General features: G+C 37.2%; 1 protein-coding gene across 1 annotated transcript in view; it reads right to left on the reverse strand.

The window, feature by feature from the left end:
- Positions 1–27,850, reverse strand: part of COL5A2 (collagen type V alpha 2 chain) — a 121,626-nt gene that overhangs the window by 38,904 nt on the left and 54,872 nt on the right. Inside the window, exons 2-12 of the mRNA XM_026069062.1 lie at positions 17,329–17,553; positions 15,842–15,858; positions 14,041–14,073; positions 13,314–13,346; positions 12,592–12,645; positions 8,330–8,440; positions 6,424–6,501; positions 4,261–4,305; positions 3,424–3,477; positions 2,643–2,696; positions 1,031–1,084 (exon numbers count right to left, since the gene is read on the reverse strand). Coding sequence (XP_025924847.1) covers positions 1,031–1,084; positions 2,643–2,696; positions 3,424–3,477; positions 4,261–4,305; positions 6,424–6,501; positions 8,330–8,440; positions 12,592–12,645; positions 13,314–13,346; positions 14,041–14,073; positions 15,842–15,858; positions 17,329–17,512 — 717 coding nt within the window. The 5' untranslated portion in view covers positions 17,513–17,553. The remainder of the gene's footprint in view (positions 1–1,030; positions 1,085–2,642; positions 2,697–3,423; positions 3,478–4,260; positions 4,306–6,423; positions 6,502–8,329; positions 8,441–12,591; positions 12,646–13,313; positions 13,347–14,040; positions 14,074–15,841; positions 15,859–17,328; positions 17,554–27,850) is intronic.

Genomic DNA, 27,850 nt, shown 5'->3' on the forward strand with positions numbered 1-27,850 from the left:
CTTCTCTAACAAGGCACTGTGTCATCAGCGCTGTTCTCTACAAAGCTATGCAATTGCAGCAAAATCTTAAAGGCATAAGAATTGCAATACTTCTTTTATTCATTGGTTTTAATGGGAACACACATTCCTATTTTTTACCAGTTTGTCATGCCATGTCTCAGAAAGCACTTGCTTTCTGAAAACATGCTCTCAGAAAGCACCTGTTAAATTGGATTTCTTACAAGCAAAGGGAGAAACATTTTCTGAAGCTACTGGCTAAAAATTCCTAGTCTATTAGTGTCCCCAGTCCATCAGGGCACTTCTTACCATATCGTGCCCTCCACAGTTTCCTAAAATCCTTTAGTCACACTTGCATATTGAAAATACATGAAAATAAATTTTATATACTTCTGTGATACAATCCCTGCTTCTCCTGCCCCTCATACTGACTATTTTAAATCTGAACAATACCACCCTAGCCTGCCACTACTTTACACTCTGAGCACTTATTGCAAATGACTGTAAATAACCATGTGACATACTGGGAAATGGCTTCATGAATCTTTATCTTTCATGTAAGTGTATTCACTTGTAGGATTCTTTAAACCACACATCAGCAAAGAAAAACRTTATTAACCAACCAATATAATAACAGTGTCCATTTCTATTAAATAAGCTTACTGGTGCAGTTATTTTATATTAAATATTTTTAGATTTTGGTATGCATTATCCAATCTGATGACCACGTACAAGATGATGTCTAAGTGGATGACACACAGAAATCCAACTTGTATATACTGTCATCTGTTTTATACATATTTCATCTTTGAAATAGCTGGAACATGCACCTGTGAAATGACTCTCAAGACTAACTCAAGGACATTTGAATCACCTGCTTGGTGCTTAGCTATCACCGTGCTTTAGATCATCAGAGTAAGCTGATACAAATACTTCAGAAACTGCATGGCAGAGCTTTGCAACTATTATTAAACCAGATATTGATGACATAATTATGCTTATTTTCATAAAATCTAAATAATCATGCTCTTACTGGAGATCCTGGAAATCCAGGCTCACCGGCTTGTCCTGGTCTACCAGGTTCACCCTAAAGAAAGAAAAAAAAGGAACACATGAAAACTAAGTTCTCTTATCACTCTTCCATGCAAACAAATGAGTGACATTCCAATGTCTGCATTCAGCATATCAGTTTTATAAATATTCTCTTTGCTGAAATGCTTCCAGTAATATAAATTAACCGCACACAGGACTAGCAATGTGTATTAGATTGCAATGATTCCATTAACTTAAACATTTCTTTTTAACAAAGAATTGTGGAAACTTTGATTGAGTCTAAACTGCATCTCAACATCACAAGATGGTGATGCAATGTAGTTTTGCTGTGAATTAATAATGAGGCAACCTTTTGTCATTGTTACATTGACAATCAAGTTATTTTAATTTTCCACAGGAATATTTTAATTTTCCATCTAAAACTGTTTGGGCTATAACTTGTTATTTCTCCTTCTGTTCAGATGTTTTAAAACTTGTATAATTTAATTCTCAATCAGTGAATATTTTCTGTGTGTTTTGATAGCAGAAAAAATGCAGTATGAACTAAATAAGCATATTTTAAAGATTATTCAAAGTCCTCCATAGTCACAACCAAGCATTCTTTTATGCATGAATTAGTTCAAATACATCCAGAACTCTTGACTGGCAGACTATGAAAGGCTTCAGAGAAATAGTTTCTGAATAGAGAAAAGATAAAACTCTTCATAAATGCAATTAAAGAAACTCTTTCAAGTATTGGAAATGGAGCAAGTTGTTTGAGTAATATCTTGACTTGGTTTCACTGCATTGAGGGTTAACCATTTCCTAAGATACTTACGACTGTAACTCTTTGTACAGTTTATTGGCAAAGCAACCATTGCATAAGTTATCGTAAATTTCATCCTAAAATATCTGGCATCTTCAGCTTTTAAGTAATTTCTCAGTTATAAATTACAATTCAGATGGATTTTGCATGCTTTGCAAACAAAGAATATATGTGTATTAGAAAATCCTTAAGCTAAGTGACTTCATAACTTCTGTTGTGCAGTTATGTGTATGAATATATGTTTAATAGATAAATACAATATGTAAGCATATGTATATGTACATACTCATGGGTATAGTCATAAATTCAGTTATGGGTATAATCAGTTACTACAAAACCAAAAATTTTTAACTAGCAAAGCTTTATTGTTCAAAYACAGGTGTATATTATCATTACAGTTCCCTTTCTCATCATGCAATCCCAAAGCTTTTGTTAGAGGAGATGCCTCCAATTGTCCCATCATAACTGTAGTACGTTATTATGTCTGGTTTCAAGAAAGACATCTCAATTGAAGGGCTAGCTGAAGCAAGAAATAATAAAGAGATGATGCTTTAACCTTAGGTATCATGGTGACATGCAAGGAAAAGAAAGGAGGGTTCTGAAAGAGAACACATCTTTTGCTAAGGATTATAGTTATCATACTGGACTTAATTAGAAGTATGGTTACAAAGAAAAGGAAACATAAAAGTTGTTAGAACACGCACATCTGCTGGTTAGTCACTGTGCCAGAGAAGCCAATATTTGTTTTATTAAAAATAAAACAAAATATGAAGAATAACAAACTTACATCTTCACCAGGTTTGCCTGGAGGTCCTTCTGGTCCACGAGAACCAACTGGACCCTAAGAAATAAATACATTTGYTGAGAATTCAGCCATCACTAACATCTGTGTGTTTCATTTGATAATCTTTGTTTATAAGAACAGATGTAGAAAAAAGTTGATTTTATGTCTAAGCATATCTTCCTACTTAATTTTGTAGTGCTCTTTCTAACCATCCTGCCTCTAAGAAACATGCATTAAGTTATATAAAAATATAGGAGAGATTCTTTAACAGGAAAAAAAAAAAAATAAGTTGCTGTTGTTCTAAAGTCATAGCAAGGACTGCAAAGAGGCACCTTTCAATGCTGTTTCAGCAATGTCCAGGGAGAGAGGGCTATCGTCTCATCAGGGTATAGCTAACAGTGGTGACAGCACTGTAGACTCAAAAGAACCTGGTCTATGCTCTTGTTTTTACCTTCTAGTCATTATATCACCTCCAGAAAACAAATATTCTTATCTTTCTTTGTCTGAGTTACCTGAGCAGGTATGGGGTTACTAGTGCTCAGTTCTGTGGTGTAAAAGTAACAATGATTGTTTAGTACTATAATCACTATCATTCACATTCAAAACAATTAAAATTCACTGATCCAAGACAACATGGTTTGAACATCATAACTCTTGACTGAAATATTAGTTACTTAATAGCTTTTGTCAAAGCAACATAAAAAAAAATCTGTTGTAAAGTAAGGAAGTACAATAAATTGTATTCAGTTTTATTGTAGAAAGGTTTGTATTTATTTGGTCTTACCATAGGTCCTGGATCTCCAGGTTCACCGGGTGGGCCTGTGGGGCCAGCACCACCCTAAAATTAAGAAAAGATGAATACAGTTACAACTTCCAAAAAGTAAAAATATATGGATATAAATTAAAAACCATGATCAGGAAAATCACAGTCCATGAGACAGTCTAGATTCTGATTCAGCACCAGCTCACTYTGCAAAATGAGTGAAAGTCAGATACTAAAATCCCTCAAACTTTAGAGAAGTCCTGAGCCATACACAAATCCTACTGGAAGCTAACATCATACCAATACTGAAACTAGAACTGAACAGTCAGCATTTTCATTGGTGTTTCCTCATTAAAAATGTGTGTTAGGTTAAAGCCTTTTTACAGTTCTAATAAATTTTTCTCTTTGAGGTAACATGACTGTCTTTAGAAATCTGCCAGAAGCACCACTGCAATTTTAGGACACCGTAATTTCTAGCTTGCAGCAAACAACTCCAAAGAAAAATACTCTGCCACAAATCAAAAACTGAAAGAGACAGCCAGGAATCAATGGCACAGATCACTGCTGGACTGAAGTATTATACAGTGGAGATAAGAGTGATAAAATCTCGCCTATTTTGTTTTAAAAGCAAATAGGCTATACTAAACCCCTTTTCAAATGGAATTGCTGTATATAGAGTGCATGGGGAGCACCCTTGAAAGCAGCATATTTAGATTCACCTCTAGATGAGGATGGATTCAGCCATGCATGAGGATGGACATGTCTCTGAGTTAAGTTCTAGCTACGTACACCAGTTACTATGGACTTTGCCTTCTTTTTTGTCCATTTATCTTAGGTCCCATGAGACAAAGCACTTACTTGTTTTCCTTGGAGACCTTGAGGACCTCTTGGACCCACTGGACCCTATTAAAAACATAACGTATTACACCCTGAAAAATACACTTACTCAAATAACATTCATTCTGCAGAGACAGCTGAATGGCCTGATAGTGACCTCCAAGATAATATTTCCATAGTCAAAGCCTCTGAAAGGTTTTTTACTCGGGAGACAGATGTCATGAAATACAAACAAAATACGTAGAACTGAAATCTTCAAACTCAAAAAAACCCAAAGGGGCATAATTCATTAGCAGCTGAAAATACTGGCTTGCTTTCTTTCTAGAAGGTCACAGTCTCTGATATCAGTAATAAGAACCTGGATGCCTGCATAACTCCACTGCAAAAATGTAAGAATCGGTTGTGAAGAATGGACACACCTTGAATCRAATCTCATTACTTAGATTAATATAATAATAAAATCAATGACAAAATAAATTCATCCAGCTATTCTCAGCCATGAGCAGGAATATGTACAGATGGAAGGAAGTATTTTCATGAATCATATAAAACATTACAACAGTTTCAAAATGGTTGAGTTTTGCTACAGGAAATTCAAAATTTCCCTTAAAATGTTTCAAGAGATTTTTTAGGAAAAATCTCATGCTTAATTGTAATTTGTACTATGAAGTAAAAATAATGTTCACTGACAATAATTCTTTTGCTTTGAGTAATACAAAGAAAAATACATCAGACATAACTTGTATTTTGACAGAGGCTCACAATTTCTCTCTTCAACACAAAATCCATTGATTTTTTTCCAATTTTTATATTGCATTTAATTTACTTTAATCCTTTTTGCAAAGCCAATGTAAAAGAGTTAGTAATAAGCCAGTTAAAAATTCTAATCAACAGTAAAAACAAAACAAAATCCAGTGGTTCAACTGAGTGATGGTCAGATATTGAGTCTACAAAGAAAGGAAAAACAGATATCCCAGAACATGATGAATCAATACAAAATGTATTAATGTCAGTAACTGAGTTCCAGTAGACTTTAGCAGACTTTGTGTAAGGCTGTAGAGAACCCTAGATTTTGAAAAATAAAGACCTTTAAAGACATATTAAAATGAATCATATTTGGGAATGGCAAAAGAAGAAGGGGCAGTACAAGAGGTGTGATGTCCAAGACACTGAGTGAAAGGAACAAGCAGAATTATGGTGGGCAGCAAAATAAGTAGGACAGACTTGTTATCATTATATGTAAGCAGAGCAAATTTGTAGACAAGAGACATTCATAAAAAAGAAAAGTTCTTTAAAGAAATCAATCTAAAAGTTAATCCTATGGGAGAACATCAGATTATCTTTAGAACCTTTTCTTCTAAATTGCATTGAAACTGAGTTCAAAGGTTACTGGTGGAGACTTAGAAGGAAAATGTTCAGACAGGCAAACGCACAGACAGTGCAATCACTTCCTTAAGGAAGCATGCTATAAATAACAACAAACAGGCTAACAATATCTACAAGCTATTACAATATGATAAACACGTGTAGTGAAAAAAGACAGCAATCAAAAATGACCCTAAGACTTCTAGCAGATACAGCTTAGGGTGGTGAAACGGGTTTTATAGATTGTAAAAAATGTCAGCATTACCACTAAGTACCCAGTGTACTAGAAGTAAAGGGCATATCTAAACAGGGAGAGATGCTAATGATGAAACTGGAGCCACTGAAGAAATAGAACGTCTCTTTCAAATAATACCAATTACAAAGCTCAGCTTTCAGTTCACAGATGGTTTCAGAAACRTTTTAAAATGCTACTAAAAATAATCTTTGATGTCACAATGTGAAAAAGAAACTTTCAAAGTTACATAATTGTCTGTTCTGCAGTGCTTACTCTGCAGTGACTCAAGAAATGAGAAAAGCAGAAGTTGCTTTTTTTCTGTACCTTACTGATAATAGCTGCTGTATTTCACAAGGGGGGAAGAAGGACAGCAGGAGGGCTAGGGAGAGTGGAAAAAAAGCTTTCATTTTAACAGAAGAATATTTTTTCATTGTTTTCAAACACTGTGTAAAACTGCACTAAAACATTCTGCATATTCATGTTCAATAAGCATATGAAATTGAAGAGGATCCATTCCCCTTTTGGTTTTTGTGCAACATTCCACTTCACACCTGCTTTACAATACAAAGGTAATCTGGTCTTACCACTGCACCAGGCATCAGTCCCATCTGACTACCAAGTCCAGATTTCTCATCCAGTCCTGCCATCTGAGCTGAAAATGGCTGAAAAAAATAATATGTGTGATTTTAGCTGGCAGTCATGTTGATGATTCACAAGGCAAAAACGTATGCAACAGATTCTTCATTCCCTACATTGGCTTTGCAGTACTAACAACTAATTTCTTGTTTTGATCATTAAAATAGAACTGTTCTTTCCTACAAATTTAAGTTGGATGAAGGCTTCAAAGACCAGTTTAATGCATCATCCTATCTGCTTACTATTTTGACTCTACTCTCCTTTATCACTGAACAATGGGAAGAGGACATAAAAAGAGGAAGGCCTCCCATAAATTAATTAGATTTCTTTCACTGCCTTCAAATTTAAATCAGTCCTTAACTTCAACTGCAATATTTTTTCACGTCTTCTAAGACTTTGTTTTGTTTTCACTTACTGTGCTTCAAGTTCAGAAATATCTGAAGATAAATGGAAATGTAGCTGATTTTATCACTGTAAATTAGAATTTTGAGCTTGTTACCTTTAGTCAGCAAAGTTGAAAGGCCACTACTGATCATGTCAATCCACACAGACAAATGAGTTAGAGCAATGAATTGTCAGTGCCTTTCTCTTCTGCCTTTGTGCTTCTTGACATAGTTGAAGTCAACAGTTTTATTTTGCTTCTTTCAGGGCCAGATCTTCACACATGGCAGCTCAGAGCTTAGAATGGCTGAGAAGGACTAACAGCACGAATGTGTATTCAGCCTTTCTATAATTTAGGTCTTGTTTTGCATCAAATTGGTCCCCAAACACACTTTCAAAAAAGCTAGAGACTTCAGAGACAAGAATACAAACCAAAAATCACTTAAAGCTCTGACTACACCTATTCTTCTATATTTCCTAGGTAAATCTATGAAGAATGGGGGTCTAGCACCCATCCTGGTTCTTCTGTAATTCTAAAGGATTCCTCTGTGCTGGAGAAATTCCCTTGGGCTGTTTCTGCTGGRTTTAGGACCATTTGGAAAGGTGTTTAAGTCCAGAAACACTGCCCAAAATTGCAGGCTGTTGGCCTGACTTCAGTATTTCAGCTTTTTGTAAATATAACTCCCTGGTTGTTTCAGGAACAATGGAGTGAAAAATCAAGACAGATATCCTCAAAACAGTAACAAACATGTAACTGAATATACTTGAAAACCTCAAACACGTATTTCATTATCAACCATAATTAATCTTCCACATAATTTGTGAAAAAGATGTCTTGCAGAACACCTCATTTGTATCTATGGCTGGCTAGCATTGCTTTTCACAGATCATTATTGACTTAGTCATCTAACATTTGGCCTGAATAATTCCAGCAAGAAGTAATCCACCTTTTTGTTAAGAACTAGACCAAACCACATTTTAATTGCTTTTGCTGGTTATTAAAATCCCTCTGAAATTTTTCTTTTCTGTGTTCCTAATTTGGTCTTCTACTTTCTCTGTACTACTGCCCTGATCCCTTGGGTCTAAGTCAAGTGGAATTAACAGAACCCCACTGAGGGTTTTAGATTGGGCACCTTGGCTTTTCTAGATGCTAAAATACACTGTGAAAGGTGTGTCTTTTCAGAGTTTTCTCAAGTTCACCTTGTCCAAGTCATTAATCATCTCTGTTGGCAGAATCTGCACTGCTGCTAGCTGCATTCCATAATGACTGAAGGACAAGAACTGCTGGCACAACATTGCAAACCAAATGGCTATGGCCTAGGCCATGGAAGAGGTTATATGCTGTGCATCTGCAAAAGGCTGATTCTGTGAGATGCTGCATATTCACTGAAGCAAACAGAAGTTACTTTGTGTGTCATGTAGATCTGGTCCACCATTCACCTGACTTTCTACTAAACCAAGTGTAAAACTTACCCTGCTCAGTCCATCTGGTCCTTGGTGGGTAGGATGTCCTGGAGGACCAGGATCACCAGGCTGGCCAGGGATACCAGGTTCCCCATCAATTCCTTGAGGACCACGTGGACCCTAGAAAGAAAATAAGAAATGCAAACATTGCATGAAGGTTTTTATTAAAAGCATCAAGCCGAACAGTTGTCTGCCAGTTATGTGACAAACCTGTATTTCCACAAAAAGATCTTCAACCAAACAACATCCCTCAACACCTGTTCTCAGCTTCGGATCAGAAGCACTGGCTAAAAATCAGTCACACATCCAACACACAAGTAAATTGCAGTAATTTCTCTCGAGGCTCTTTTAGATGCCCAGGCTCCCTATCATTCCATMTTAGAGTATATTACTCCTGAAAAAAAATATTTGGCTTTGCACACAGTATAAGAATATCAAGAATTTATTTATAAAATACAGATAGCTCAGATGAGTGTATGTACATATACATACATAGGAAATTCCAGTAAGGCTGGATGTTTGTAGCCTCCTGACATCATGAATGGTTTAGACAGCTCACACCATTGCTGAATTGTCAACACAGCTACACTACTGAAAATGCAGACTAGCTGCCCCAGTGCCAGTTTTACCTGTAACTAGCATTTGCAGAATAAGCTGGGAAGCCATCCCATTGCTCCCATTTTGATCACTCAGTTTTGATTTCTAATCTGCATCCTTCTTATCTTGTATCAGAACCAAAATTAAATATAGAAGCAGCTGGCAAAACATTGGTGATACAAAATCTATAGCAATAAGGCCAATACAGATAAACTTCAAAAATAAATAAGGACTTTAAAGTGCTTATTATTGTTGCCTCCTTCACGAGGAGAGAATGCTGGAGTAAAGTGAGCAAAAAGTTTATACTGTATAATAAGCTCATTTACTTTAAGGATCCTTAAACACAAAACTTCAGAAGCCTAGCTCAGTGAGCCGTCATTAAAAACACAACTACAATCAGATAGACTGTTTTTATTTCTAAGTGATGAGGGCTGTGTTTCCTTGCAGTCTGTGACACATTTCAGCGGAGTTTAGGGACTGAACTAGTATAGTTTGCATGTTAATGAAAAGGCATTCCCTTGGGAAAGGCTACAAAGACATTGGGATATTGACCACAGGATTCCCAGAAACTTCCAGTGAATGAGTTAATTTTTTCCTCTTAATTCTCAATGAATCTGCATGGTCTGAAAGTCTTATGAGCCTGGCAATCAGGGGAAAATCTTTTTTCTTGTCAGATGAGCATGCATACACACACACACACACACACACACACGTACTCTGATACAGAATCTCTGTATTGAATAGATTGCAGAGAGAGTATTGAAACAGATAAGCAGATTCTTGCATGTTGGACGAAAACAGAAGGTTCTATCAAAAAACTTTATTATTTACCATTTTTTATAAACAGAAGCACACACTGCCAAACCTTAAAGTCCATGCTGTCTAAAGAGGAACAGTATAAGGTATTAACTTGAAATCTTTGTTTTTGAAAACAAAAGAAAGCAAAGCTAAGCATTAGGGAAAAACATGTTTGCCAATAAACAATTAAGCAAGCTTCTATAAAATGGCTACTGACTGTCAATATCTAGACCAAAGCACCTTAACAAAACCTGATTCAGAAAAAAGGGCAAAACCTCATCTCCCAGACAAATCAGTCTTGTTGTAAAATATCTCAAGCTAAGAATGCCAAAACTGAAACACCAAATAAGCAACTGTGTCTTTAAATGATGGCCATGATACGTATCTTTTCTCTCCAGATATTTTAACTATCCTACAGTCCCTAACTCCTTCTCAGTAAATAGAACTTAAGTCAAACAAAGTCCAAGCCTTATGCCAAAGGCACAAATACACTGCGGTGAAGGAAGACATAAGACTAAGTGTATTTTTTTTTTAATTACCAAAAATCAAACTGTTTCAAGCAACACAGTAAACTTTCTTCCCCAGAACCCCCTAAAACCCAGGAAAAAATGTTTGTATTTGTAGATGGTAACTATCCAGTGCTATATTGCCAATATTTACTGCTTTATTTTTATAGAATCTTGCTTATATGTATAATATAATGCTTATATGTATGCTTAAAAGTATAAAACATTTTCCTTCACCAGCTCAAGGTCAATGAAAAGGTTTTAAAAAAATCCCACGTGGGCCACAAGGGGGCATCCTTTAAACATGCACACAGTCGAGTGAAACTAATTATTCTGGACCATCACTGCAGCTACTCAGGAAACTCTATTACAGATTTTGCCTATGAGGGAATAATGAGAGGAAATGCAGTTTCCAGGAGAGCGCTTTCAGATGGCTCTATCTTACAGCTACTGCAACCACTATCTAGTGTAAAACCATACTGAAACAAAACATGTTGATGGTTCTCAGCATGCTTAATCTTACTTTCTGTCTTCCAAAAATCATTCGTAATCACATGAAATTGTGTCATGCTCCAAAACTCCCCTTCCCAAGATGCATTTTGTAAATCCATGTATGTTATTCCCTGGGTATTTATCTCTCATTGTAACACTAACAAAGAATTTGATGGCCACATTAGAAGTGAAAAACATGTATATATTCCTGATTTTACTTTTAAGTCCGAATGTCCTGCTTTGGTAAAATACAGAGAGATTCATAGCACAGGTGAGTGCCTACTGCTCACCAGTTAATAGGACCCAGTTAAAAGAAACAAAAAAGCACAAACAAACAAAAGGCTTCAAAACATGCTTAGAGGTTCTGTAGTATCACCAGTCAGGAATGCATTGGCTGAAATGAATTTTATAAAGGCATACCTGCTCAATGAGCTATTTAAAAAGACTTGCAAACAATTTGTGGAGAGCTTTTCATATTATAAATGGCAGGTGTGACTTAACAGGTTTTTTTTTTCCCCCCTCAAGTGAAAAATGGATACCCAGCACTAGTAGGCATTCCACATCTAAAACACTGCTCTGTGCTCTCTGATCTGCACTCTGAGATTTAATTGTCTGACATACACATACAGCTCACCAAAACCTCTGACAGAACATTTTCAAAGGAGCTGACTGGTTCCTAACTCCCCTGAAAGCAGTATTAGTAATCTGTTTCAAAGGAACTCAAACTTGTCACAGGCTTCTGAAATCCTAAATGTTTCTAGCCACCACTCTAGAAAGAAATGCGAAATGTACGTATGGGACAGAGTTAGAAATTATTTAGTGTCTCATTGACAACATGGCACATTGACAAAGCACTTTAGATGTCTCTGTAAACTCACTCAAGATTCCTCTACACACTGCAAGATTTCACAATTACTCCACCAATTCTTTTATGCATCTTCATAGTTATTCATCATACAAACATCTTATGGTGATCTAGACAGCAGCAGTGGCTTGGCATCTTTCTCAAAGAGGCTACACACTCATTCCACTTCTTTACAAGTAGTGTCATGACCATCTATGGACAACAGTGATTCACTGGGGAAACAGTGGAAAGGAGTTAATTTAAGGCCTATGGCCTAAAACTCATGTCTGTTATTCAGGCAAAATATGTTAAGYATTGGCTTACACTCTACGCAGGGACAGGAAAATATCCAGATAGAAATTAAAATGATATAACTCCTTAAAACCTGTTAAAAGCGGCTTCTGCATTTTTACCTAGCTTTTTTAATAGGAACACGTCGTCTTCGGTATATTCAGCACTCCCTTTCGGCCTTTCTGTGGTTCTCCACATGCAGACGCTGAAATTCCCTTATGAAGTCTTTATTTCCACTGAGCAATCTTGATTATATTATTCATCAGCATACCAACATATGTGATCACATACTAACTCCTACTAACTTCCTGAGCTCTGTCTTCTATTCTGAAATACTCTGAGCCTTAGAGTTAATATTACTTCTGATACACAGTAGTCACCAGTAAAAAGTTAGCAAGGTTAGCAAGTACTTAAACAGAGGAACGTGATGTTCCAGAGTTTTGCCCTTCTTTTTTTTCTAAATCCTGGAGAAAGTTGTACTCTCACACACTACTTTGGGTAACTGCTGAAAAATCATGGATTTAGTGGAAATACTTCTAAGCCTAGGTCAGTTTTCTCCAAATATTCAGGTTTCAAGCTAATCAGAGAACAGTGAGATATAAACATTTTTATGTTTGTTCGCTGATTCTTGGGAGATACAAGGAAAGTACTTGGAACTCTAGAAGACAAGGAAACAGTTTAAAGCAATTTAACCTTTTGAGGTTAGTCCAGTACTTAATTTCTGAAAATATTTAATAACTTACAGGTCTTCCCTTAGGTCCTCGTTCTCCTCGGGGTCCTTGTGAACCTGGAGGTCCCTAGAAGAAAGATTAGAAATATTAATTACCTTTTTACCTAGCTAGTGATTTACAAAGCTCTGAAAATATAAAGTGCAATTCTTATCTGAAAATTTATTTGTGGCTCTTTTTTTCCACATGATCATAAATAAAAGGGTTACAGTCACGGAGTACTCACGATTTCTTCTCAATTGTATATTGCCTGAAGGGAGTAGAACCAGGATGCAAAGACCTACAAAATGATTTCATGTCTCGTGCTCTAGACCTCAATTTAGCAAAGGCTTTCTGAATGCTGGGGGCTCCTAACATTGAGATGCACAATTTTGAGGCACCCTCTCTGCTAGTCCAGATCTGCTCTCCGCTTATCTGCACCCAGGCAGCATACTGCATCTCCTTTTACTAAAAGGATCCCTGCTAGAGAAACTCTCCTCAGCAACAGCCTTGCACTACAGGTCCTCAGACATGTATGTGCTACAAAACATACATCCATTCACTTATGGCATGGGGCTAACCTGGCACTAGTACAGAATCCTGTAATCTTGTTACCTCCTCAAGTCCAGCAGCTTTGCACACAGTACCCTCTAAAGTCATGAAACATTCCTCCTGCACATCATATTCGTGATACAAAACAGAAATGGCAGAAACTGGGAAATACTATCATCAGAGAAACAAGTTCAGAAATTACTCACGGCCGGTCCTGGGCGGCCTCGTATTCCTGAAACCTAAAGAAGGCAATATAAATGAAAATTACTGCATAGCATTAGGGATATATTTCTCATGACTATCCTGCATGAAACTAGTTACTGAAAAATAAATAGTGGCAGGGAAAATTAAGATACCTAGCAAGCTGTAAGGCTTTTTGAAAAAAAGRAATTTTTTTCTTGGTTCTCTCTTCTCAGTTTTGGAGCTTTTCTATAAGCAGCATGAGCAAAATCTTGGAAGTACCATAGTTATTTTGTATAAAAATGAAAATAACTAAAACTAAAGATTCTATAAACCCTTAGAAAAAAAGTTTAAATGAATAAGTGAATGACAATGATTTAGTCTCCATTTCTCTATTTTTTATTTATATCTTTCCATGATAGAAAGTGATAAAAATAAAGGTGGAAAGTGAGAATTTATTTACCAGTTTTCCCTAATATTTCTGCACTGTCCAAATACTAATTTACCATTACATCTCCACAAAATTCTAACTACAAAAAATAAATATTATGAGAGATTTAACTAACATTTTTTTCCTGAAATTCAATTGACAGGAATTTCCAATGTCACACATGTGAAACAGAGCAATTCATTTCATTGCTTTAATACCCCATACATTTTTATTTTCTTTTGTTAATTACTGCAATTCTGCTGTAAAGCACTGAAAATTTATGCTTTCAGAGAGTGCTGATAAGTGAAGAAAAATGGACTTACAGGTGGTACTATTCCAGGTTCTCCTTTTTGCCCCTGTAGAAAGATACAAAAACATATCGGATGGCATATAATTGATGACATATATTTAACAGTAATGGTTACAGCAATATGGTCACTGCCACGTGACAAATGGTGAGGCTCTTCTACTGTTATACAACTGAGACTAAACTGAAATACCTGCAATAGCTAATCCATATTTTTAATGAGTATGGACACTGTGTGGTTAAATGAAGGTTATAAACTAACAGAGTTTCTGCAACTGCATAACATACTGGCTGAAAGAAGAGTCAAACTAAAAAATTACCATGATTTTCTTAATTACTAAAAAGCATGTTGTAGTTCTGTTATTGCCCAATTTGATTCATAGGCAATGCGGAGCACACAGAACAAATCAAAAGCATTCAGATACCATTTCTTCAAGGTATTAAACTAGAACGCATCACATCATCAAAACCTATGGACATAAAAAACCTGCATGTCTGYCTGCACTGTAAGGACAGAACAGAATACATACTGTATAGCATAGCTATAGCTAACAGTGCCCAGACTAAACTTCCACGTGTGGCACTTTGACTCAGGCAGACCCACCTCCTGTACAGCCTTCTGTGGTAAGCGACACTCACACGGCCTTGGGCAAGAGTTGCCAATGTTTTACTTAGCATTGACTTAACAAAGCCATGATGGTATGCAACCTGCACTGCCTGGCCTGAATTATTACCATAGTGAAATTAAAAAAGGTGCTGAAAAGATGTTTTGAGCATGATTTTATACACATAAATAGGGCTAAGGAGCATCTTTATGGTACTGTGTAATATTCCAGTGATTTATACCAAAATTCCATTTATTCATTGCCAAGTATATAAAATAATGAAATACAACAGCAAATGCAAGAAAAATTTCTTATTAAAAACATTATTTAGATCAAACAGCAGTGTAAAACTAGTACAAAAACTTGAATTACTAAGTTTAACTTTGTGCTGCAGTTCATCATATCAGTGCTTTGGGATACCAGCTAGAAGGTGGAACAGTTTCTGGGTATGTTTGCCAAGCAGTCAAAGGTGTCCTTTAAGCTCCTGTAAACACACCTGATCTCAGGTACCGATAAGCAGAGGGGCTGCAAAACCTGCCTACCGGTTGTGCATGATACCTAAGTGGTGACAATGGCCTGTGTGCAGTGTTACCACAACTGTGCTGTTACTGATACATGAATTAGGGAGTTTAAAGCTAACCTAAGGAAGCCTTGACAAGCTGCAGTAACAGCATGGACCACAGTACAGATGTACTGGCTGCGCAAAGTTTTAACAAATAGAGCAGGAATGTTTAAAGAAGGATTGCATTAGCTACTGCACATTAGGCAGCTAAGTCTCATCAAAAACCAAGTTGAAAGTCCTAACAGTCTGGATCCTAATGACCTAGTGGTCCCTTTCCTCATTCTGTGGTACTGCTAGAGATCAAACAACCAAACTACTTAAACTGGGATTTCTTTAAAGTAGACTGTAGGGATTTTCAGCCAAGGTATTCTCTATATTAAGACCTTTTTTTTTGCYTGAGTCCCGAGTCCCCAGATTTTTTTCCATTTGGGCTCCTATCTCCTAACCACTGAGGAAGGACAAGAGAAAAGACCACATGGATTTCATTAATAACCTGGTGTATTGTTTTCTGATATTTAATTGTGCGTATTAACATATATTAAGTGTTTTTACAAGAGCATATATATAATTTCTGTGAAGTGCTTCAAGGAGATGTGAAAGACTTTAATATTTGTAATACATTTTTTCAAAAATTTAAAACGAAATCTTACCTTTCTTCCTCTACCTACTAAAATGAACAAAAGAAAAAAAGAGAGGTAATTAATGTTTATACTCTGAGAGACAGAACATGAAAAGAATTGTATCAAGGTGTTACAACTAGAACCATCCACCATCTTGGATGCACAGAAGATGGAGCAGGAATAAGTTCACAGGAGTGCATACAGTCCCTGTTCAAGGGTGAGCAAGGTTTTGAATGTTGTTCCCTGATCCTCAGCCTTTTTCAGTGTTGCACAGAGTAAGACAAAGCACTTTAGGAAAGCAGAATATCTTGTGGGGAACTTTTAGAATCTTTTACCACTAGCCTAATGCTTGGCAATGAAGATGAAAGGAGTTTTATTACTGACTTGAACACAAGAAATGTCTAACAGGAACCTACAACATGACAGTAAGGAATCCTGGAATGTATCTATAATGCTCGTGTATCTGTTGGGTCTATTAGCATTGGCCTAATGCCTCCCAAAACACAGCAGGTTGCACCATCTGTTTATTAATGCTTGCCACATCTTGTTCCACTGCTCAATTATGCAAGTCCCTACTATGGTCTCTTTATCACTACTTCATTCTATATTAAGCTAATCAACAGCAATTATATCCCTTGTAAAAATTGCTTTAATTATTATATGTTGAATGTAGTTCAAATAATGTAATGCAATTAAAACTCATTAATATTGTGTAAGTTCAGAGATTTTTCGCTTAGGAAAATTTGGGGGTGACTGCCCGATCCAAGTATGTCCATGAATAAAAAATTGACTGGAAAAAACAAAATCTTTAAGGTATATTACAGAAAGTATACAAACAGGGTGTTCAGAATACTTCCTACAATTTTTGTTCTTATGTCTCAGAAGTGGTTTGCATTAACCTTGGCTAAATGTTAAAATGGCTTCAAGAATTGGGTATCCGTACTTCCACTTTGGGGAAACCTTACACTGAAACAATGTTTACATTTATTCATCTATAAAGTATGGAGGGGCCAGGAATTGAGCATTTTGCCAAACCATGCACTTATTTTCTTATATATCTTTAATATATTCATTTTTTTAGTTCCAGACGAACCAGAAGAGGAACACAGAATTCAACCTCCTTGAAATATCAAGATGGAATTCAGATCAACCTTTTAATTATAAAGCCTTTGGACTTGTATCAGATTGCTAGTCAGAAGAGAACATTCTCCAGAGCCAGCTCAGGTGCAACCTTAGATGAAAAATAACCGCCAAGTATTGATTTTCTGCAGATTTAAACCTTTACTATGGAAATACTATTAGAGTATCCCAAGGTTCCTACTTCTTTGGGTTGATTTTAGAGAACTTTACCTTCAGCACTAATCTTGCTGCATATTCAGACTTCAAACTGGGAGCAGATGTAGATTTAAACACCTTCTCCTTGACCCATTTTGAATCACAGCAGCAGAGCAAACATCTTTCAGAAGGCCAGCCTGGCTAGCTCTCCTTTCCAAAAAGCAAACTGAAAGCAATCTTACCAACGGTCGTGTCAAAATTATGCGTTGTATGGGGACACACAGGGCAGCACTCTCCTGAGGGCACCTGCGGGTTCTCACATTCTAGGACATCTTGACACTGGATTTCATCACACAGTATAGCTCCATTGTCACAGACACAGATCTGGCATGGTGAGGGCTTCCAAATATCCCTGTTCAGGTACATCTGGCCATTCTGAGTGCAGGCTATTTCTTCAACATCTTCTCCTAGGAAAGGACAGAGAATACAGAATGGATTTTCCAACTGTGAAACCAGAGGAGGAGTAGGTCTGGACAAGCAAAGAGCATGTTCAGAATTCAAAAGCAGCATCATATACATGAAAAGAAAAACCACCATCATTTCTGAGGTCACTGTTAGGGTCTTTAAAACATCGTTCATCTTAAATTTCTTTCCTATCTTACCACCATATTTCTTGATCAGGAAAAAAAAAAGTCATCCTAGAGTGCACAAAACCACCACAGTATATGGTCTCAAATGAATATTGTCTTATGAGTCTTTGAATGTCATTCTGCTCAGTGGGGTACTAACTTTGTGTTGAGGAATTCCTGCCATGTGCCAGCTCTTTGTAACTCTTGTGCACAGCATTAGAGAAGGCTGAYGAGGAAAAAGAGCCTGTGATACTTTTTTAAGAAACTGCAAACATCAGCTACTTGCTGCAGCAGGTACTTTACACAGCCAGACTCATGGTAGTGTTGCACAGACACTCGTGGCACAGGGTTCATTAAAAAGTAAGAACTCATTTATTGGGATCTTGGCAGAGGGTAATATTGACATGGTGAATAGAGTCTCCCAAACATGTCAATTGCTGTCCACTTGCAATGGCAATCTCCATTGTAAGGGTCCTTGCAGTGGCACCCTTCAGCTGGATGAGGAGAGGCTCCTCGAACCACTGATTTTGCTCAGTTCCTGTAATCCAGCAGGTTGTGGTCCTACACAATCATCCCAGCACATACATAATTCAATACTATTAATATATCTCAACTATGTATGAATTATTTCTTAAATATCTCAACTATATATCAAAGACTGTCCTACACGACAATTTCTGCAGGAACAGCTTTTACTGACTATTCACAAATGTCCTACCTACGTACATATTTTCACATTTCTATAGAGGTCATCATATTTTATTAAAGTTACACATCTTTAAGAGACTTTTCTAGGTTGAATTTCTTTTTCTATCTCTTCTTTTTAATGTTCTGACAGAACTTAGAAATTTCAAAAACTTCCCATTTCACTGAGGGCAGGATACTAGTGGACACARCAGTCCCTGTACATACTGTTACATTCATAGCTAAGTCCATGCCTTTGTTTTCTTCCTCTTGTGTAGTCAAATACACCAAATACATGGATTTTTTTTTAACCAYGAGGTGAGCATCTGTCAATATCCTCCCCTCCCCCCAAAATATGGTATGCCTGATAAAGAATTAAAAAATCAAGTAAAGTGAAAACTTTTCTTTGGGTGTCCAACATTTTAAAGAATGTCCTATTAGCAGAAAAGACATAGTTTTGCTTTGGCCCAATGAATATTTCATTCTCTGWACAAAGAAAACAAACTCCAACAAAAGGAATCAACTATCTCCAGACTGTCCCTAAGCATGGGTCACAAACCTGCAAACCAAGAACCTCAGTGGAAGATTCTCCCYGCCCATGTCATACACAGTAAAGCTTTCAAGCAGAGTCTCCTGCACCCCAAATGATTGTCCTAACCCCTAGGATACTGTGGAGAGGTTTAATCTTACCCTGGATGGAAATTCCATCTAACCACAGAAACCTTCTCATCAACAATGTCTTTGAAACTGGTACAATTCAGTTAAATCATTATCTGGTAAATTCCAACCGACTCTTAATTTCTAACTGAACTAAGCCTGGAATAGGAGCAATTATACATACATAAATGAAACACATCCAAGTAGTCAAAGATCATAACCATTATTTTAGAAAAACTGTTACTAAGGTAAAAATTAACAGCCTTTAAGCACAATGTCAGTTTCACTCTTCTCTACATTATTGTCATAATTTAAACCAGATGTAAACAGAAAATCATGAAGTAATAAATATGAACAGATTTGGTATTGCAGCTTCATGACTTAAGTACAGTTATTCTGTCAATCTCAAAGCTAGGAGAAATGGAACAGATGTGGCATTAACTGTTGCCTGCCGTCATTAGTTTCTGAAGCTTTCAGACAGAAACTGAAAACCAAATATATGCCCAGTCAACTCCTCTCCTCAATTGGTTTATCACACAAACTGACAAAATGACTCTAAGGGGTGCTGCAGAAGCTCAGGAGGAAATGTTTTCAGTGTGAAGTAAAGACATCAACCAAGTTTGCTGTACAGTCCATTTATGACACTGTGGAATCATTTTCCAAACTACAGAATGTATTCTGGAAAGCATTCTTCTCACTTCTCCCTTGTGTGCATGACATAACACATTGTCTGACATATTTAGCCTTTTTCCCCAGATGTCTGGCATATGGTCTATGTCTTCCTTCACATATCACCAGTAGAATTCATTGTGCTGTTCAGAAGAGCAGCAGTTTGCATAAATGAAATTTTTAAGTTACTGAGTCCAAAGTCAGCATTCTGTCATAACTTCAAATAAACCACATAGCAACTGCTTTGGCAAACGAGAGTTGAGCCAGATGGTGACTAGCTTCTGCCTGAGTCCTGCTCAGTGACTCACTGAGAGAAGGAGAGAGACAGACGGAGAGAAAAAAGAGCACATACTAACTTCTGGAAATATATATAGTCTGTTTTCCTGTCAGATTGCAGGTATGCTGATAATAAAGAAGTTGCAATACTTCCAGAAAGTACATTTTTAATCCTACTATCCTTTGATCATGTTCCAGCTTCTAGTCTTCCTTTATTCTATGACTGCAATGTGCTGACAGAGTAACCTGGAAAAAGCAGCTGTTGCAATTCCAGCTCAACCCACAAGCACACTTTGACATTTTACTCTCAGGTCTAAACTATAGTCATGTTGCCAGTTATACCCAGAGTGGGAAAGGCAGCAAAGGAAATTGTTCTACTCTGTTTCTTCCCTAGTTTGGAAATCAACAAGGTTAAGTATAGTGAGTGTCATGCATTCTTCATGTTGCAAGTTCCTTTGACCTCAGGAGTCATAACACAAGATGCTGAATGACTTTAGAAGCAGATTTGGAAATTCTTTATGTGGCAAAATGATATACTAGCCAGTTAACCTTCCTTTCTTCCCAACAAAGAAGTGCAGCTATAATTGATACTGGACTTGACCAGAGAATCTACAGGGTCATGAATCTATTTAGGTCAGTGAAAATGAGGCTCAAAACATTCTGCAAATGTAACAGGCGAGGTACAAAAAATATCATATGACATGTTTAAGGATTCATTCATGTGTTTGTAGGTAGGACCTTTGTGAAAGAGAATTTCTATGAAAAGCACGGTCAATACAATGTGATTTTTTTTTTTTTTTTTTTGCTATACACTGGCCTGTTGGAAAATCATTTTTGTGTTAAAGAACTATCCGACCAAAAGTCAAACAGTTGGCTATAGCTTATATAATAAAGCAACATATTCAGAGACTATGTATCAATGGTTTGGAAGCAAAGTCACATCATGCACTGACATACCCAGGTCCAATTTTGTGAAGTTTCTGAAACTGTACTAAGAATTACCAAAAAAAAAAAAAAAATCCCAGCCACTAGATGGCTGTCAAAGTCCATCACTCATCACAAGCAATAGCAGTAAAGAAATCTATGCACAGTGAAGGAGTTGCTTTTCCTTTCAAGTAAATTTCTCTCATGGTTCAGTTCCCCTTCTCAACAACTCAGCAATAGGACAAACATTTGAAAAGAGAGCATATGAAACCATTTAATTGTGGCACTACCAGTCATGCATTGTTGTGAAAGCAGCACCTGGAAATTCACTGCTGCTTACTCACTTCCATCACACATATATGGTGGGTTAGAAAAGCCTGAACACCAGGCTGCTTTTCTAATGGCTAAGGCAGGGGAAAGAAATGATGAGAGAGTAAAGTGGRAGAAAATATGCCCTGGTTTGCTGCTCAAATTTATTTCACATTATTGCAATCTTATTGCTTTCACTAACTTATGGCTCACATCTTACATGAGAAAAAGGAAAATAAGGCATGGAGCCAGAAAGGACAAAAGGAAAGAAAGAAGGAAAATGACACCTTAACAAGAGAAGGTGAAGAAAAAAAAGGTAGGAAAAAAAGTGTCTTGAGCAAAAATATTTTAAAAGAAAAGGGTAAAAGGAGGGAACAAAAAGATCACTCCACACATGTGGACGGGGAGACTTGCTGGTGTTGATGTYTGATTCCGAATTCCTTCCAGAAAAGTCCTCAAAGCCCCAAACTGTACTCTCCTCTTACTTTCCTGTTACTGGTCTCCTGTAAGGCTTATACCTCATGACCTAACTTGCAAGTCTTCAATCCCCACTAGCTCAGCAGAAGAGATGGCAAGTACACGATGGAGCGGATCGCTTCTCTGAATGTCATACTTTGGGCAGAGAAAGGCTTGAACAAGCCTGGCACTTATCTAGGTTGTCTGCAGACATTAACAGCTTTGATTCATAGCTGGTAAGGGAAAGAAAAGAGTTTGACAATAAAGCATCCATTTCCTTACATTCATAGCTGTCCTGCCAGTGCAAGAATTAAAGGAGCCTAAAGGCTGATAAACCCTACAACAGTAGCGAACACAGTCTAACAAAGCTAGAAAAGATGGTGACTGGTGCTTGAAGCACAGTCTGCCAGTTTTATGCTTTCTTCTAGCAACAAGGACTTCTTGATAGCATACTGTAACCAAAATCCAATGCTTTTAACACAAAAACGCATTTAACAAAGAGACTGAAACAGAAATGATACAATTATTTAATTTAAAAGGGTTAGAATTGAAACAGCTTCTGCAGGTAACTTTTCATTTTCTCTGTCATCCTGATGCTAGTTTATGAAAAGGAAATATAAAAATCATTAGAGTAAAATAAATACAATTTTTGTAAATTAAAAAAAAAATCATTACCCTTCAAGAAAACTCCAGAATCTGAAAGATTCAAGTTGTGAACTGCAAAAATTTAATCCTGCTGACTCACAAAGCATAGGTGCAGAAGGAAATCAAAGTGAAAGGTGATACGTGCTTACAACCATTTTGCGGATGAACTGTGCGTGCATCTGTACAGACTGCCAAAAGATGCACAAGAGGTGCTCAGTGTTAACAATATTTGATTGTCAGTCTGTCGCAACATCAGTGTAGGGCTTGATCCAGTTCTCATTAAAATCAACAGAAAAAACTCTCATTTACTCCAATAAGAATTAGATTACATGTTGAGCTTTTGCTTACTTAAGTTTTTCTGGCTGGTAAAAAACTAAGCATTATCCAAATCACTGTACCATGTAAACTCTCATATAAATACAGATTCTTTTGAAAATCAGATACTTTTCAGGAGTGCTGATAAGTATAAAGCCTATTTTGTATCTATTGCACACAAACAATTCATATTAATGACTAACACATACAGTTGAAAGAAGAAGTAATTTACAGGTACATCCAGAAGGATGAACCTGGAGTCTGTCACCAGTAAAAGTTGAATTGATTCAGAATTCACTTTATATGAAATATTTGATTGTCAAATCAAATTTGAACTCAGACATTTCCATTCAGCATACATTCTGTATCTCAGTGAAGTTCAGATAACATTTACAGTATGACTATGCACTTAAATCCAAGTAACTCAGCATTGTCTTGGAAACACTCATCACTAACAAGGTCTTTAACACATTGTTATTTATTAAGTGTTACAGAAGATGAATATTCTTTTGGTGACTTGAAATTCAGTTTCAGCTCCCCTCCATATTCAAGAGAATAAGTAAGGAATGGCACAGATTTATCAAGAGTATCACCAAGAGGATTTATTCATTACAGGAATGCCTACAAAAGGAATAAAAAATAATAACTAGCACAGTCATCCACTGATCTAAAATAAAATGACTTTCTCAAAGTTTGTGGCTCTGTGTTGCTTTAAGCCAGCTGAAGGTCTGGACGAACATTTCATTTGCATTTTCCCTAAGGTATCCTAAGGCAATTAGGCTTATGTGATCCTACTAGCTACACTGCGACATCAGTTTCCCCAAGCCCATTTGATTCCAGTGGTTAATTTCAGTCAAGTTTGACAGAGACCTTGCGAGAGATCAGGTCTCCAAGACACCGTGCCCCTGCAAGCTTCGTGAAAGTACACAGCTGGGAAGAGAAGGGAGTTCCAAAGCGGTGCAAAGCAGAGGTTATGTTTTTTAACCTATTCTGCAAAATTCCTGCTTAGAAACTCTACAGGATAATTTGTAAAGCTCACAAGATATACATAATATTTTAAAAAAATTTCATTGGATTAAGAATTTCAATGGTCTTAATTAATTCCAAATGACTTTTCAATATGATTGGTTGGTCAATCATCTAGATATGGAGCTGAAACCCATGTGCCTTGTTTCACAAGGATAAAAGTCCCCGGGTGTTCTCCTAAATGGTGTAGGTAATTTTAAAACATTCATTTTAGGACTGAGAAATTACAGAGATTCAACTGTTTTTCCCGCTGCACACTACCATAACATTAAGTATCAATAAATACAGCTAAGTATCAAGATACAAGTAAGCTCCCAAGGAGCAAGGGGAGACTTAATTAACTGCAGAAATCACCATAGTAGTTAATCAAAGCTTTATTGAACAGATACACTTTGCAGCTGGCCAGCTGTTTCTGGCTGGTACTCTGGGTAGGGAGTTTGCTCTATGAAGTTTATCAACCAAGAAAAYACAACCTCCAAGTTCTAAATGACGACAGTCCGGAAGCAGAAAGCAACAACAAAACAATATACCCTAACACAGGAGAAAAGGTAATCTTCCAGGTAAAGAGCTCTTAAAATGCGATCTAGGAGCTGCTTTTGTCTCTTCAAGAAAATTGTGCGAAAATAAATAATTCTGTTTTCTGCTCAGCAATGTAAGCGATTCCAGATTTGGCCAAATAGGGGATACTGAAAAGGAAAAACTATACTTAGGATACCATTAGATTCCTCTGAATGAATTTCTGTTTCACATCTTAAGTAGATAACTGAGTCTCCACTGTTTCCTTAACTGGAAGGAAAAGTTACTACCCAACATTTGGGCTGTCAATCAATATTTCTCCTAACTCACACATTGATGTGTCTATGTTTCAGTCACTGGAGAATAGGCATTTTGCTTGCCTTTTTAAGGATAATAATTTCCTACACAGAACAATAAAGAACAATATTTTTGCTATTAGATCAACACATGCCAGATACGATGGCAGAATATACTGGGATCTCTTCCAGTAGAAAGGATTTCTCTTGATGGTCCTACAGTATCATCCAGTGTTTATTATACTGACTGTTCAATTCACTAAGAGTATCTGATGATGTCATATATCAAGATTAACTTCATTATTCCTGAGCTAATGAGCAAGACTCAAACCTTCTAAACACCCCATCTCATGCTATGGACAAGGTAGTGAACTGTGCAGCAATGACACTGCTGAAAGATTTGTCAAGCTAGTCCTTTTCTATTGGTTACTCCAAAGTTTTGAATCAGTGTACTTTGAAAGACTTAATTTAACTATCCCACTAGAGTTATCCCATAAATAAGGATGGATGTGAACAAAGCTCTTGAATCTTAGTTTGGTTCACAAAACAAAATGGCTGGCAAGTTGCTTGGTGCCTGTATTAGAACAGAGGGAAGAAGTCAATATCAAGAGGCTGATCTGCCAGCAGTGCTTATATAAATGGTCTTGGATGACAGCAATCAAGCCTCAAGCATACAGTGGGAAATGAAATTATTTCCAAATGTCTAAGGCTAAACACAGATTGTAAGGGAAAGGCATGCAGGGCATTTCTTCAAAAACACTGTAGCAGATTTCAGCAGTCAGAGCAAATTGGTCAAAAGCTCACATCTGTATTGGGGAGGCTGGTCTCTGCTGGAGTCCACAATGCCAGAAATCCACTGCTTTGACTTTGTCACTCATGGTAGCTACAGGAAAGTCAGTTTAGCTATATCCACCTATATCACAGTTTACTTCCTCACTGCAGGGCAGACAAAGCCTGAAAGTGTGTTTATCATGAGGATTTTTATATTTTATTATTTCAGAATAGGCTTGAGGCAAAAGAGATCATCTGATTTTCTAAGCAAAGTGTTTGACCACATTCTTGAATCTGGTATAACTTTTTTAGTGGAATCACTTTCATTTGTATGAGGACATGCTGGTCCCACAGAAAGAGCAGATTCTTTTTGATGGTTAACTTACAAAGAGAGAGCAGAGGACATGCTGAAATAGTTTCATTCAGTGGAAGAAGAATGGGGCCAGGGCTGAGTATCCACAAGTTCTGAAATACAGAAATTGTCTTTAACATTAAAACAGAATTAAAAACTGCAATTAAAACTTTTCTTAAGATCTAAGAGGCTGAATCCTTCAGCTTCATTCTGGAAGCAAACACTCCCTGACATTGGGAATTTTGCCTGAGCTGATGTTGTTATAAGTTAAAGCAAATCTTATCAGGACATAAGGAACTCTGCCTAATATATTTTAACCTAAGTCTAAAATAGCAACAGTTTACAATGAAAATATAATATTCTTCTCCTGTCTACTTTGGCATACCATTCTGGAATCTGTGAATGTTTGATTTTGGTCTTTCCAAAGTCCAGTCTTAGACTACTATGCATCAGTAAAAAATGATGAATTTTGGCTGTGAAGAAAATTCTCTCAGCTGCTTCCTGTGCCAGTATCAGTCAGACAGTTTCTACTCACAGTCCATTTGGCTTCCTGTAGTAAATCTACCAGCAATTCACAAGTAGGTTGTCCAGTCAGCCAGAATCAGATTCCCCAAGCAACATGCTGTGAAACCGCATTGTGCCGTTCAGGTTCTGAAATTTTCAATTTTTGTAACATCAAGGGAACTACATGTTACAGAGTTGTACAGATGGTTCAGGCTGCTTTATATTTTTATCTTATGAGACATGATAAAAAAATGCATTTTGATCTCTCAGTGTAGGCCACCCCTTCTACGAGTATATCCTTTTCTAAAACACTCCTAAGTAAAGAATCAGCCCCTCTACAGATTGGACTCACAGAAAAATGTAGGAGGGAAGAGACCTTCTCCCTGCTCAGAAGACAGGGCCCTGTCCAGTCAAGTTCCGACTGTCTCCAGGATTGGAGACTCCAGAACCCCTATGTCCAACTTGTCCCAGTGCTGAACCACTCTCACTGTGAAGACTTTTTTTCCCATATATCTGGTTGGAATTGCCTTTCTGCACCTAAAAACATTGTCTCTGGTACTTTCACTGCACATCTTTCAGAAGAATCTGGCTCCATCTTCTCTTTATTCCATCCCCCTGCCATTTAGGTGGTCAAAGACAGCAATTCGATTCTCCCTCTCAGCCCTCCCTCCTGCAGGAGGAACAAATCCAGATCTCTCAGCCTCTTTTCATATGTGCCCCAGCCCCCTAACTTCTTGGTGACCCTCCAATAGATTCATTCTAGTTTGTCAATATCTTTCTTGTTCTGAATGGCCCAAAACTGGACACAATGCTTCAGATACTCTCCAAAAGAGCTGAATAGTGGGGAATAATCACTTCTCTCAACCTACTGACTACACTCTCATTAATGCAGCTGCTGCAAGCATACACTGCTGAATCACATTCAGCTTGTTGTCTGTCAGGACCCTAGGTCCTTTTCTACAAAGGTACTCCCAGTCAGTCTGTCCCCAACCCACCCTGCTGCACTGGGTTATTCTGTTCCAGATTCAGGAGTTCACATTTGACTTTGTTGAGCTTGATGAGGTTTCTGTCAGCCCATTYCTGTCTAGATCGCTAAATGGCAGCACTGCCATCCAGMATATCAGCCACTCTTCCCAATCTGGTGTCATCTGCAAATTATTTAAGGGTGTGTTCTGAAAACAATAAATACTGTCAGCCCCAGTATTGACCCTTGAGGAACGTCATTACTAACTAGCCTCCAACTGGGCTTTGAACTGTCGATCACTACTCTTTGAGCTCAATAGTCCCACCAGTTTTTCACTCACCTTGTTGTTGACCCACCCAGTCCATGCTTTCTCAGTTTGGCTACGGGAGACTGCATCAAAAGTCTTGCTAAACTCAAGGTAAACAATATCCACTGTTCTCCCTTCATTCATCAAGCCAGTTATCTCATTGTAGAAGGCAATCAGATTTAACCAACTCAACAGCAAGGGGAAAATTTATGCAATAGCTAGCACCTAACTGCAGTCTGATCTTCTCTTCTCTGTACCCTTTCTATCTAAACTCTTACAAGTTTGAACTAATGACATTGAATGTCAATAAGCATCTCCAGAATCCTTCATTCCCTACAGAAGTGTAACACCCAGATGGAGAAGTTGACAATAAAGGTAAAATTCCAATCATTAAGTTGCATCAAACCACAGAGTTTGCAAAGGGGGAGAAGAATGTAGAGAAAAGAAAGAGATGATTTGCAGAA

This window comes from Apteryx rowi, unplaced genomic scaffold (assembly GCF_003343035.1).
Source record: "Apteryx rowi isolate R43461 unplaced genomic scaffold, aptRow1 scaffold_286, whole genome shotgun sequence".
NCBI lineage: Eukaryota > Metazoa > Chordata > Aves > Apterygiformes > Apterygidae > Apteryx > Apteryx rowi.